This window comes from Pungitius pungitius, chromosome 11, assembly GCF_949316345.1.
Source record: "Pungitius pungitius chromosome 11, fPunPun2.1, whole genome shotgun sequence".
NCBI classification, from domain to species: Eukaryota; Metazoa; Chordata; class Actinopteri; order Perciformes; family Gasterosteidae; genus Pungitius; species Pungitius pungitius.
The window spans coordinates 16,622,980-16,636,844 of NC_084910.1; the positions used below are offsets into that span (position 1 = coordinate 16,622,980).

General features: G+C 45.1%; 3 protein-coding genes and 1 pseudogene across 5 annotated transcripts; 2 read left to right on the plus strand and 2 right to left on the minus strand.

Moving 5' to 3' along the window:
- The first annotated feature begins 36 nt into the window (after positions 1-36).
- On the plus strand, positions 37-2,211 carry LOC119197577 (33 kDa inner dynein arm light chain, axonemal-like). Of its 3 annotated transcripts, none has more exons than XM_037454010.2 (6): positions 37-166; positions 433-526; positions 866-1,178; positions 1,310-1,488; positions 1,713-1,880; positions 1,954-2,211. In XM_037454010.2, the coding sequence occupies exons 2-6, from the start codon at positions 443-445 to the stop codon at positions 1,987-1,989; spliced, it is 780 nt and encodes a 259-aa protein (XP_037309907.2). In that variant the 5' UTR covers positions 37-166; positions 433-442; the 3' UTR covers positions 1,990-2,211. The 3 variants fall into 3 exon arrangements, with proteins under 3 accessions (XP_037309907.2, XP_037309908.2, XP_062421301.1); XM_037454011.2 differs by lacking the exon at positions 37-166 and having other exon boundaries at positions 171-526; positions 866-930; positions 1,009-1,178; positions 1,954-2,210; XM_062565317.1 differs by lacking the exon at positions 37-166 and having other exon boundaries at positions 171-526; positions 1,954-2,210.
- A 10-nt stretch (positions 2,212-2,221) lies between these two features.
- Positions 2,222-8,441, minus strand: gnl2 (G protein nucleolar 2). Its single transcript, XM_037454008.2, has 16 exons — positions 8,214-8,441; positions 7,775-7,859; positions 7,568-7,662; positions 7,133-7,272; positions 6,760-6,944; positions 6,483-6,549; positions 6,241-6,399; positions 6,023-6,136; positions 5,102-5,230; positions 4,635-4,739; positions 4,281-4,439; positions 4,020-4,127; positions 3,418-3,929; positions 3,210-3,298; positions 2,868-2,950; positions 2,222-2,696 (listed from the first exon to the last, which is right to left on the minus strand). The coding sequence occupies exons 1-16, from the start codon at positions 8,275-8,277 to the stop codon at positions 2,553-2,555; spliced, it is 2,238 nt and encodes a 745-aa protein (XP_037309905.2). The 5' UTR covers positions 8,278-8,441; the 3' UTR covers positions 2,222-2,552.
- A 936-nt stretch (positions 8,442-9,377) lies between these two features.
- Positions 9,378-10,767, plus strand: LOC119197327 (alpha-1,3-mannosyl-glycoprotein 2-beta-N-acetylglucosaminyltransferase-like; annotated as a pseudogene).
- A 914-nt stretch (positions 10,768-11,681) lies between these two features.
- Positions 11,682-12,585, minus strand: LOC119197967 (axonemal dynein light intermediate polypeptide 1-like). Its single transcript, XM_037454711.2, has 2 exons — positions 12,252-12,585; positions 11,682-11,891 (listed from the first exon to the last, which is right to left on the minus strand). The coding sequence occupies exons 1-2, from the start codon at positions 12,570-12,572 to the stop codon at positions 11,682-11,684; spliced, it is 531 nt and encodes a 176-aa protein (XP_037310608.2). The 5' UTR covers positions 12,573-12,585.
- Between the last annotated feature and the right edge of the window lie 1,280 nt (positions 12,586-13,865).

The window sequence follows — 13,865 nt, forward strand, 5'->3', positions numbered from 1 at the left end:
GAATTTTGCGTCAACGGGGACGCGATCAACCCTTCACTTTGGTTCCGTATGCATGAATCTCTCATTTGTGGGATTTTTACTTAAAGTCGGTTTTTATATAATGACTGAACTGATTTTTTGAATGAGCATCATTCTATTTTTAAACTACCAAGGAACATTATCAGAGGTAAAAGTCACGTTCAATTGCATTGACATCAAATGGAAACCCAGCAACCCATCAGCCGTATTGTTGTGTCGTGATTATCTGAGTTATTGTTTGTAGTCCCCATTATGAGCAGTGCATTTGTTAACCAAACGGCCGAATCCACCCGGACACATTTAAGCGGGGCGCCGGGACGCTGTTGCCGTGACAACTTTTCGTCAGCAACGTCATCGATATTTAGTTAGTTAATACGCTTGTGATTTTAGTGTATAGCTCTATTGTTTTGACAGAGACGACACAATGGCTAAATCTACACCATTCGAGTGCCTCGTGAAACACGACAGTCCAGTTTTGGTCGAAAGATCAAACGGAAAATTCACAACGGTGAGTTTAAAATGTAACAGCGACGTTGGATTGAGCAAGTTGTGGAAAGCAGGAATACAGGAAATACATGATTTACAATCTGTTTAAACGTGCAGAGGAGTTTCCAATTATATAAATAGAGCAAAGCTAGACACTTGAGTCAAAAACAGACTACAACATTATATAATGGAAGCAAACATAATTAGAAATCATTTTCTTAAAAAGCTCAAACATGTCATCAGAATCATTTATATGTATCAACAATTCCTTAAAAATGTGGTTATTGACAGGAACATATTTGATTATCTTCAAATTATTAAAAGAAGATCTAAGAAGGTAAACATGTTCCACCCCCTACAGCCCAAATCCACAGCTGCTGATGACCCCAGGCTGGAAAACATCCTCAACCGCATCCTTCCACCCAGGTGGAGCCCCCACCGTCTCGCACGGTTGAACAAGTACGAACCGCATCGTTGTTTTGTCTCTCTGCTCCTGCGTGGCAGGGAATGGGTGGAGGGAGACCAGCTGTGGGCGCAGCAGGTGTCCGTGGCACCGTGTACCAGAGAAGACGTCATTGGCCTACAGGAACTGCTGGACGAGAAGCTGCAGCAGTGGCAGGCCAGGGGAACGGGAATCTGTCCTCTCCGCAGGGAGCTCTTTTCCCAGTGCTTTGGTAAACCGAGGAGGCCCGAGATCGATCGATTCGACCGAGTCACAGATGGACGATACAGACCGAAGGCTGAGAGACCCACGATTCTCACCCACATCGACTCCCATCGCCCTCTTCTCTTGACTTTCCTTCAGATGAGCTGATCAGACAGGTGACCGTCGAATGCGCTGAGATGGGTCTGCTGCTCCTGATGGTCAGAGACGAGATTCAAATTACCCTGGCCGTGTACCGGGCCCTGAGCCAGAGCAGCGCGGCTTTTGGAATGAGGAAAGCGCTGCAGGCCGAGCTGGGGAAGAGCGACGGGGAGAAAACCGTGAGGACAATCGTTTATTCAATATCAAGTCTGGCTTAATTTGACGACTTAAAGCTTATTACACACACACAGCCGAGGACACTTATCTGAAATGCTGGCGACTTTTACCGTAGTTCAGTTTTCACTGTTTTTTACTACGGTATCCAGCAGGGAGCCTCGTTTCACCATAAGTGGAAAATAAAGAATACTGCTTTTTTGCTTCATTCGTCTTTTTACACGCTTAGGTTTGTGATCTGGGGGAGGAAGAACGTGAAGAGCTGTGGAAGCAACTGAACCAGCTGACAGCTTACAAAAAACATTTAGACAAGAGAGAAAAGGAAAGGCGACAGGTGGAGGAGAAGATTCACACCCAAGAGGTTCAGTTCCTGAAGAGAATCAACCAGCAGCTCAAGGTGAGCTTTATTTTTTTTTAGATTTAGAGTTATGTCGACACATTTAGATTTTTATATTTGTCTTCTTTTTCAGGACCAAGTGACAGCGATCGCTGATGCAAAGAAGTAACTTTGCCTCCATTTCCCAGAAAGCAATGTGCTTCTTAAGTGGTTTCAGTTGCAATAAATATATTTCTCAATTCTGAAAAGATTAAAAAAAAAGGTTTTCTTTCAAACACATTTCTGTGTTTTTTTCACATGAGCACCGTGGCTAATCCAGAACACAGTCTACCGTTCCTAGTACACAATGTCATATTGGTATTTTTTGTCTCGTTTCAAAATAAAAAATGAATGTAAACCAATTGAAATTAACAGGTATTTTATTACAGCGTGTAACAAGTACAGTTCACAAAAACTATACCGTTCTCTTGAACATCAAGAGAGCATCACACGTGTATATGACAAATGAATGAAAGGTCATTTAAAAGCCGTCCTGGGTTGAAGTGGAAAAGACGCGATACAAACAGTCCTTTCCCAGAGAGACGGAGGAGGAGGAGGAGGAGGCACCAAGTGGCCGCTTGATGAAGACCCTTCACACACAGTCAGCATTCCACCTTCTGCCAACTCGGCTCTTTCAGTGTGACCGCGCTGGCGTGTAAATGTTGGTGCGTTACAAAATGTGGCGCTTCCACTCTAGTGCTTTGGCCTTTTGGCCTTGCGTCCTTCTGTGGCTGCTGCCGGGGCCTTTCTGTTCTTGTTCTTGTTTTTCACATTGTGCGTTTCGTAATAGCGGACTCCAAACTTCTTGGTCCTCTTGGCGCGGTCTGCTGCTCTTCTCTGTGGAGGTGGACGAAGAGGAAAAACAAAACATGAGCTTTTCAACTCAACCTCATTCCAGCTACATGACTGAAATATCTTGGATTTCTAAGGGGGGGGGGGGTCACGACAGGGGAAACACTGTATGTGTATATACATCTGTTGGGGCGTCAGAAGACCAGCGCTGCGTACCTGCTTAGAAGTCTGCCTGGGGGGTTGTTGTGTGGACTCCTCGTCCTCCTCGGCTTTCCTCTTCTTGCTCCTCTGGTCTGCGTCTGAAGCAGAGTGTGAGGAATGGGGAGTCGGCGTTATTTCAACAGAAGGTCAACCTGACCTGCCCCGGCTTGAGTTGCTACAGGCGAATACCACGCAAATCACTATTTATGGATTCTTGTGTCAAACTTTGGATAAAACATATTCGATGCCAGGCTTAATTCTGAGCTTTTCTTTTAGTTCCTGAAGAAATGTACAAAGTCCAAAATAAATATTTCCCTTAAATCGAACCCCACGGCCCGGAGAAACGCGGCGACTGACCTTTTCTCCTTTCTTCCTTTGATGCCGCCGCCGCCGCCTGTTTGATCTTGATGTCCTTGCACGCCTTGTCAGACAGCGCCTTCGGTATCCTGTCCAAGGCAATAAAGCAAAGGGTCAGGACCTGTGATCGCCACGTGACTCCACCGAATGAAACAAAACAGAGAAAGACCAAGACGAGGAAGTCAGTGCGGTTTGAGAGCGGACGGACCGGATCGCAGAGAAGCGTTGGGATTTGGCCCGGTCCAGGAAGTGCTTGTACTTGGAGATCTTGTCGTCCAGCTCGTAGATCACCTCCCGGGGACTCTTGTTGCGGTTTGCGTGAGCTGCTGCTGCTGATGATGCTGCGGACTCTTCCTCCTCAGGCTCTCCATCGGCCGGCTCAACATCGGCACCGCCTTCCTCGCCATCTTTCTTTCCTTCTTCTTCTTCTCCTTCCTCCTCCTCCTCCTCTCCTTCTTCGCAGTCTTCCTCGCCATCAGAGCCAGAGAAGTCCAGGTCGGGCATTTCCACAGGAACCAGGTCTTCCTCATTGAACTCCGGGGCCACGTTGATCTTGCCAAAGTTCTGTCTCACGTTAGACAGAATCTTGGTGACCTGCTCTTTCTTTCTCTGCCGCTCCTTCTCTTGTTCCTCCGAGGTGGCCTCCGGGTGGTCTGGCTGCTCCTCCTGCACTTTCTCAACTGCCTCCGCGGGCCCTTGAACTGCCAATTTGTCCGTGTCCTAGAAAAACAAAGACAGAGACAAAAATCAAAAGGTTGACCACGCGGTACCACGCGGGTCATTTAGCGATAAGATCGAGGGAACTCTTACCGCGTGATCCCCCTCAGCCCCCGGGGGTTTCACGAAGAAGGGGATGCGCCCTCTCTGCCAATCATTCAACACCATTTTGGAGACCGTGGAGAGATCTGGCTCACCGCCCTGTAGAAGGCCAACGACGCATTGCCATAGTTGAGGGTTTAAACGAGCAGTTGACACATAAATACAACCAAGTGTGAGTTAAATAAGTTTACAAGATAAATTCAAACCTGAGGCAGAGCTGTTTAAAGGAGCCAGAAAAGGAAAGATTCAGACCTTTAGAAGTTTCCCAGTGCGGAACGCCAGCTTTTCCAGGAAGTTTTCAGCAGAGTTCCAGGTGGGGATGCGGTAGGTCTTCTGAATGTATTCTGGCTTGGCCCGCTGCAGGACCGCCTCGATGTGCTCCTCAGGGTTCTTGATCTTCTCCACTTGAACCTTTGAGACAACGGGAGGGAAATAGGGGCGCAGTTTAAGATTTGGACCGGCAACCTTATCCGTTAAACAAGACCACTTGGCCGAAATGACAAAGCCTTTCTATCTGTTTCTATTGGCTATGGAGGTGCACCAATGATTCTCCTCTATTGTAGAATTGGTTTATGGCACAACGCGAAGAAGAACAAATAGACTCACCACTCCTTTCAGGACAATATCTGATTCACTGTCTTCTGAAGGGTAGACGACGCCAGGACAGTCTATGAGGAAGATGCGCCTCATCAAAGTGATGTACTGCCACACCTAAAAAAAGGGGAAGAAAATGAGGATTTCTAAATGCTTAAATCCATTCAAGATGCTCCAAACATTTCTCCCTTCCACGATCGGTTGATCAGACGTCCCAATGTAACGTCTCGCTCTGCCCCCCCTGTCTGTCCTTCGCATAGCACGGGAAAAAACCCCTCCCCTCCGGGGCTACTTCTCGTTGCTTTGGCCAAAATTTGGACACATAACACATTCCATATTATTAAACCTGGAACACTGTGTGTGAGAATGAAAAACGAGGTGTGAAATAAAGGAGTCACTGGCTGCTTGTGCAAAAGACTAATCTTTCGTCTCCTTTCACGTGTGGTTTGCCTGCACTGAGAAGGACACTCGAGACGTACCTTTGTTTCTCCAGCGAGGGGGGCCACATTGCAGACCTTCTTGGACCGCAGCGTGTTGATGACCGAGCTCTTTCCCACATTCGGGTAGCCAATGAAACCCACACTGATCTGCTTTTTGTCCGTGTGGAGCTGTGGGAGGCAGAAAAAAACGAGTCTGAATGTGGCGTTTCCTCCTCGAGTGGCGGCGGTAATTCGAGACGAGGCTCTCTTGCAACACACCAAGCGGCCGGGTCGTCGCTCCAGAGACACAATCCAGCTCGTTCAGAACACAAACCCAAAAATATTTTCTTCAGTCAACAAGAAAATCACAAAGCCTTTCATAACAGGTACAGACGACTTTTCTTTTCGTCCCCAGGAGGTAAACTGAAGGCAGTTTTGGAACAAGCTTCTCGTTGTTTTTGGAGAACGCAGCGCAGAGAAAAAGGCTGTTGTCTTTCTCAATACCACAGCATTCAATTTACAGAGAACATTCCATTTTATATGAACTTTATCGGATCTTATGTGGTAAAGGTTTGCAAATTTGATTTTAGAACTATTTAAAAAAAATATTTAAAGAAATGCTTCATAACTATCCAAAATCATGCCAACAATTCACGGTACTTCGACACTAAAGCAGTACTTGAGGCCATGCGATCCAGCCAACAAAGGCCTAATAAACAAGAAACAAGTTTCTCTACGTGCAAATTAATGAGGAGGATGGAGAACTAATTTAGCGCATATTCGGTTTTCATGAGTTAATCTATAAATAAATATAACACTTGTATATCAAAAGATTACTTCACACACGGCCAAAAGCAAATATAAAAGGATTCCACCAAGTGGAAAATAAGCTGATAACTTAAAAAAAACGTTTTTGCATCGAGGCAGTAAGTGGTTCTCTGCGTATATCAAAGACATCTTGAGCCGGAGGCATGTGCTTACCTTGCCAAACTGCCGGAGCAGCTGGATGAGGGAGCCCTTCCCAAACGAGTTGGTGAGGCTGGCGTGGAAGGCGAGAGTCGGGTACTCTTGGGATAAAAGAGCCACCCAGCGTTTCTGGTCCAAAATTGAGTGGAAACAAAGATGTTAACTTTGAAGAAAACAGAAAACATTAAGCTCGAAATCGAAACTAAAAGATGAACATGTGGTGTACTTCTTACCGTGACCCAGGCGGGGATGAGGTCGCATTTGTTCAGAACAAAGATGAGATGTTTCCAGGATTTCTCCTTTTTCATGTAGTTCTCGATGCTCTTGGAGCGCGTTCCCATGGGGTCACGGGCATCCAGCACTTGGATGACAACATCAGACGAGTCGATAACCTATCAGAAGGAAACAGTCAGAGCGCCCGGGACACGTTCCACCTGTACATTCGCAGAATGCCGTGCTGAGGAGGACGCGTTACCTTGTAAAGTTCTCCCCAGATCCTCTTGGACTGACCCTTTTTGAAGATTTCTTCACGTACTTCCTCCCTGTTGTAAAATGCAAATTAAAACTAGCATCAGTGCTTGAAACTTTCAGAATTAGTTATTAATGAATTGTTCTTGTGTTGTGGTCAATAATGTGTCCTGTGAGAGCACAACCACCCAGAACTCTGATCTCCACATTCTCATCAGTCCATTCTAGAGGTCAGTTAAAACAGCCAGCACAGGATACATGAGGAGATATTTTGAGGGCCTCACCGGACCCCGGTGTCCTCAGTCACCAGGTCTCTGTCCTTGTCTGCATCGTAGGTCAGGACCGAGGCCGCAGCCTTTTCTACCAGGTCCTTCACGTCCTCCACCACCAAGCTGGGCCTCTTTCTCTGAGCTTTCGGCCCAAATGTGGTCTCAAAACCTTCCGTGTCTAGAATGTGCACCTTGGAGTTCTGCAGATGTACAAACACACAAAACGATTAAACTTACAGCTGCGACTTTTTTTTCATTTAAACGTAGTCGCAGTCGCTCTGGACAGAATCACAGAAGCAGTACACACAGTTGGAAAAACAGCAAAATATGCTACTACATCACCAAGAAAACTGAGAGGAAAGAGGCTTTTTTTGCCTTGTACACTCACATGAGCCTTCACTCTATCGTGCAGGAGGGACATGGGGAGTTTGCTTGGTCTCATCACCACGCGATACGGATCCTTCTGCACGGCTCCCATCTCGTCTTGGAACTTCTGAAGGGAGGACTGCTTGATCACGCGGGTATTTGCTGAAATACAGGAGATACAAAATGTGTCGTTCAGATGTCCCGTTTCTCTAACAATTCTATTCAGTCCTGTTCCGTTTAAATGTAAAACAAACAATGACCGGGTCTGTCTTGAATAGCAGTTCTTAACTCTGTAAACCAAAATGTATCAAAATAGATGTCTTTGTATGTTGATGTGTTTGAGAGTAGGCAGACACCCTACCAGAAAGTGTTAATCTGCAATGGAGCATTTAACATAGTGTTTTTATTCTTGCAAACATGGTCAGGTCAAAAACTCTCTGCAAAAAAATGCACTTACTGAACCACTTGATGTTGGGTTCCACCCGGGCTACAGTCCCTGGAGTCACGGTGGACTGGAACTGGAGAGGTCTGATGACTTTCCCACGGTCATTACTGGGAACAGGGCATCAGTGAGTGTGAGTAGAAGCACTTATTGCTAAATTTGTCTCCCTCTTAGAAAATCAACAGCCCACAAGAATAATAATAACAACAAAATCATGATTACCGTCTCTGCTTCTGTCTGTACATATTCAGGCGTTGGATGGTGGATCGGTCCCTCATGTTTTGTCCTCCAGCCCCTTTAGCTCGATCTGCGAAATATATCGACAGCTCGCTTAAAAATCCACAAACGCAACACAGTTGGTTTTTTTTAAGGCACCTCAGCGCGATGAGGAATAAATAACAGCAGCTGAAGCTTCAGCTTGACACATGCACTGCAACGTAAAGTTGAACATTCAAACTTTATTATTACAGCATTCGCCGGGGGTAACATCGCGTTAACTTAAACGGAACTGTGTGTTTTTATTTCAAAACATTTGCACACGTATTGTCAGAGACTCGCTAAGGGGACAAAGGTAGCCTGTAAATGTGTTTTTAAGACAGCTCACGAGACGGCTAGCAGCGATTAGCATTAGCTGTAAACAAACGGTGTGATGTTAGCTCACCGGGGTTGCTGCTGGAGGACGATTTATTTATCGAGCTCTTCCCCTTGTACAGCGGCTTCACCATTTTCACCGGTTAGTCGGTAAAACCTTACAGGAGAAAAAAGAAAAAATTAGAGACAACACGGTGGCGTCTCAGTCCCGAGGTTCGGACGATGTTTCTCCCTTCAGCTGTAAAGTGGACGCCGTACACGTGCTGTTACGGCTGAAGCAGGAAGGACGTCATCGAAAGAGCGACGACAAGAAGGACCAATCAGAGGACTGTATGGACCGGATGTGCTGCGAGACCAAGGAATGTTCTCTGTTCACTTTCATACTTCATCAGCAATACACTGCAATAACTTATTTATTTTCATTCTCACAAAGTACATTTATACCATTTATGCATAAGCTGGAGTCAGCGAAAAAAAGAACGTGATAAAGGAACTATATTTATGAAATAATCAGAGGAGAAACAAATATAAAATGTCTATTATTACCGTCTCACTTGATTCAAAACCAAACTGTTTGTGGTTCTGTACAGATATTGTGCACTTCTCCTTACCTTTATAGGTCATCATTCTTTTACCCAAAGATAACTTTTATTAAAATGTTGAAATGACACAGACATTGCCTATCTTGGTCTCTGCACCCGATTCACTCAGTTGAAGTACGTCAACATAGAATATAGAATAAAGCTGCACACTTACATTTAGTGCCGTCTAATCCAACACAAGAACTTTAAGCATATTTTTTGGGGGGGTTCAGTCTGTCATCAAAATGAAAGTATTACAGCTGCTAAAACAACAGGGCGGCTAAATTTCATGTGACTGATTTGCGTGAAAACCCTTTAGTGAGGCGAGGCCGAAGATGGACAGTCTCGACCATCCGTGACGGAGTGACCACAATTTATGGTCGATTCCCTCGGCTGCATGAAAAAACAATAGACTCAAATGAAGCTTACACGCAATTTTATACCACTTTTGTACCACTGAAGCAGTTTTACGACTCAAAGGTCTTTTTCTCTGTCCTTTGAGTAACAGTAGACACCACATGAAAGCATGAAGCGCTACAATAAAAAACATTATTTGCATCACGGGAACAGCAAATCTTTACGACAGAATCTGGGCCTTGAATATCAATATATGCAAGCTTCTACCGTAACTTCATTATATCCTAGTGCTGCCCATGAAGCGGAACAGAAACAAGCTGTACCTGCCGCCACTCCGCCACTATAGGACCAAATTCTTGGCAAATTACAAAACAAATTCCCTTTGTTGTGTATCACGCAGGATCCAATTGTTCCGTAGGTCTGGCATAAATTTAACAGGTTTACAATCAACAAACACTATTACTATTTCATGTTGCTTTTTACATTTGAGTGAGATGTATTGTACTTTTCACTCTTGAAGCCTAGACTTGGGTGGTCAATTCAATAAATAAGATCAGCAAATGAAATATGACACATTGTTATAAGCGCTATAGACTTTTTTACTAAAAGTACACATTTGTTTCAGAAGCGAGAGGACATTGAAGGTTGAGGCTCCGCCAGAACAGATCACTCCTGTCCTCCGCCTCATGACCTCCACCTCCGCCCCCACCTCACGGTTTGGTGTCACTCTTATTATTATTTTTTGACCTTGCAGTGAGCCAACAACGTGGGGTGCCACGCCTGTGATCTCGTGCTTGTGATGAAACACTGGCTGGCCTCGTCATTTCCTGTCGTCTGTAAGAAGAGCAACCCCCCCCCCCTCCTCCTCCTCCTCCGCCCCCCTCCCTCAGAGATCCTGGGCCAAGCTCCGCAAGAGAGGCCGTGACCTGGAACGCCACACTGGTGCTCCTGCTCTGGGGGGCGTTGTCCTCTTCTACTCCAGGTGGCGCCAGACTTCTTCGAGTACTTCCAAGCCCTGCTGCCGGCGCTGAGGTCCAACGCCAGCCCGTGGTGTGTGTCGGCCTGGAACGACAACGGCCCGGGACGGCTTCGTGGACCCGGGCCAGGCGGACCTGCTCTACCGGACTGACTTCCTCCCCGGTCTCGGGTGGATGGAGCTCCTCAGGGAGCTGTGGGCGGAGCTGGAGCCCAAGTGGCCCGCTGCCTTCTGGGACGATGGGATGCGCCAGCCCGGAGCGGCGCCGCGGCCGCGCCTGCATACGGCCCGAGGTCTCGAGAACTTTGACCTTTGGCCGGAAAGTAGTGAGCCTGGGGCAGTTATACGACAAGTACCTGCGATACATTAAGCTGAATAACAAATGTGTTTCACCGAGTCAGACCTGAGGAGACGTGCAGGGAGCGTTTGGAGAATGAGGTTTACACAGCTCCCGTAGTGACCTATGAAGACGTGAAGCAGGGGCCGCTCAAAGGTTCAGGGCCCGTCTGCCTTCAATACTCCAAGAAGGAAAGCTTCAAAGTGCTGGGCAGGAACCTGGGAGTCATGGAAGATTTGAAGTCTTGAGTTCCGAGGACCAGGTACAGAGGGGTGGTCACTTTCATCGTAGAATCTACTTGGCCCCGCCCCCAGGGTGGATCAAGTATGATCCCACCTGGAGCCGATCATCCCGACGATGCAGGTCCAGATGATTTGTACTCTTTAATAATGCAGAGTGGATCGTCTTTCTCTCTAGTGTCGGCGACTTTGCCAATGCTACTCAGGTCTTTTTCATCTCTCTGCAGCCTCGAACAGCTTGTTAAAGCAAGACATTCTGCAGGTCACTAGAGATCTATATTTATATTCTGCTAATTGTGCACATGAAATGATTTACCCAATTAATGCAATTACCTTGTTTTACTCTTTGATAATAATCATTTGTCATTTTCTGTTGATTACGTCTGGTGCCAAAATAACCTGTGGTGTGGTTTCTTATGGTGATGGAGACAGTCTTAACTACAGTATAATGATTATCATTGACTATGAAAATCAATTCTTCCTACTAAAATAGCTTTGAATGATGTTCCAATGCAGTTTACGCCTTACAGGTTTGTTACCCGTCCTGTTCATTTTTGGAATAAAAGAAATTCACAATCTTTCTTTTTAAGTTGTGATCTAATGTTGTCATGGATATAAATGGTTTACAAATTCTCATTCTACGATGTGAAGCGGGTCAATGAAGATGGAACCAGTGAGACGATAACTTGTAGGTTCAGATTTAATCAGTAAAACTGGCTCCAATAAACCAGCTTTCCACTAGATATCTTTTCATAAAGACAGGTTTGCAGTCTTTATTTTATATCAACTTCAACTTCATGTTCATGAGAAATAACTGAAGTTAAAACAAGTTTGCAAAAATCTGAGCTGCTCTGACTCAGGTTTGAATGAATTGTTTTATTCCATTAGAATGTAACACCATACGACTATGAATTATGAGGCATCAGAGAAGGTGCAGTGATCCTGACTCACATGTACCTGTGATTATTCTATGCTGAAAGCATCCCATCCAGTTGGCTCTGAATAGAAACACAAATATGTAAAATCTTAAGATGTGACAACAAAGCTGCTATAATTTTCGAATCTTCTTTGTTGTGTTAAAAAGAAACGTCATCTTGAGCTGCTGGTTGAGACCCTTCAGCATCTCGATCTCCTCCTGGCGCTCCTCATTCTCCGCCCGCCTCCTCTCGCCGTCGCTCTCTTCAGCAGCTTCAGTGTCCGCTCTCAGTTCCTTCACTCGCTTCCTCAGGTGTGGTGTCTCCTCCTCCACTTCAGAACTCTAGGAATGTAAAGAGAGGAACTTGTAAGGCAAAGAGCACCAGCTGTATTTACACCCCGAGAGAGACATGTGGCTCTCTGCGGGATACCTTTGTGAAAAACTGTTCAAACCTATAATGCCACTGGCTGTGGATGAGTGCAAAATGTACTAAATAAAATCTGTTGGTTTGTTGCAAGTCATCATAAATAATAATAAAAAGAGTTTACAAAGCAGCAAAAACAAGGTTATAATAATGACAGACTAAACACAGCAAAACAACCAGAAAACCAATGATGAAAATAAGCTAAGAAATCACTTTTTATAAACCAAATGGGTAAAATCAGAAAACCAAAGAACAGAGGAGCCTGTGGACGTCCTTACAGTTCTCCTCCTGTCAATCATGTCCACCTCAGCCAGCAGTGTTTTCCTCACTCCAAAAAACATGGCGCTCTCATACAGCGTCTGGTAGGCGGTGAAGGTCTTCTGGACCTGATCTCTGACCCTCAGCAGCAGCGACCCCCTCTCAGCGCACTGGATGGTCAGCACCCGGTTCAGCTCATCTGACAGGACCAGAACAGTCAGAGGATACCTGCAGCTCGGTGAATTGAATATAGGAAGATACGCTTCTCCTCCGGACCATGACATTATTATATAAATAGTAGATTCCATCAATGTTGTCAATAAAAACAACAGCAAACACATTAAATCACTTGTATTCAAGGACTTTTTTTCTTTCATAGGATACAAGCTATTTTAACTGTAAAATATTACAGAATATGTCCACGCTACAGTAGCTTAATGTCAATATACGCCCATCGTTCTCCTTCAGCTTGATGCTTCCTGCCTACATAAAACATAACTAAAATAAAGTTACAATCACAAAACAAAAGGAGCAAAGGAAGTTCAGTTTTTGTGTATTTATTCTGTAACGTTACTGACTTAGAAAGCGATATTTCAGGTTCATGACTTGTTTGCTTGAGCTCACTTTGATCCATTTCTGTTCCTAACAATAATAATAATAATAAACTATATATAAAACCGTCACAGCGTCAACCTCTAAACATTAAAGTGACTTTTCACTAATAACTACGGGCAGAATGCGTGACTGAGTTAAACACTACTAGCAGTTTATTCTACTCTAAAAAAACAGGACATTGGTGTCACGTAACTTATGTGATGTCATAAACTAAAATGTGGCGAGTCGACGAATGCGTCCTTGAGGATGCAGCCGAGCGACCTTGAGACGCAGCTAGAAGAGGTCCCACCACGACGCGCGAGATGACGCGCACGCGTGTGTCACAGGAATATCTGTTGATCCTCGTTAAACAAAAAGAGACAAAACCTCCAAATGAATCCACGAGAAAAGGGAATTATTACACAAAAAAAGCAATGGACTGTGTTACAATGGGACTCTTAATGGAAAACAGTTTAAATCTAACAATTTTTTGAAGAGCACCAAATGTACCCATCGTCAATAACTCAATTAAGCTACTTCCCCCTCTGCTTGGAAGGGTTATAACATGCTGCGGCAGGAATGATGAACGCTTGCCCCTTCACTTCGTGAGAGATACCAGATGTAGAGGATTTCAATGCTTTAAAGCGCTCAATATCTTTTTGAAATCCACAGCGCACAGTGAGATGAGAAATAAATCAAATGGGGTCAGTGGCCGTAGCGCTTGACGCTCACGTGTTCGCTTTGAATTTCGCGAGCTGCGGCAGCCGGTCGGGACTGAAGGAAAAAGAGAACAGACCCACCGGGGCCTGATGATCGCTGATCGCTGCTCAGCAGCCAGGTAGCAGTTAGAAAGGTTTGCAAAATATCAACCTCGGGGTGGGACTCGAACAAAAGTCAGGAAATCCCCGACGTCTGGATTCATCTTGTTTTTAAAGAAAAAATCTATATGTATATATTTAAATCTGTATGTCACGGTTTGGGTCTGCTTGTCTTATTTTGTAGCTTTCTTGTGTCTCGTGTCTCTGGGTAACTTCACTTCC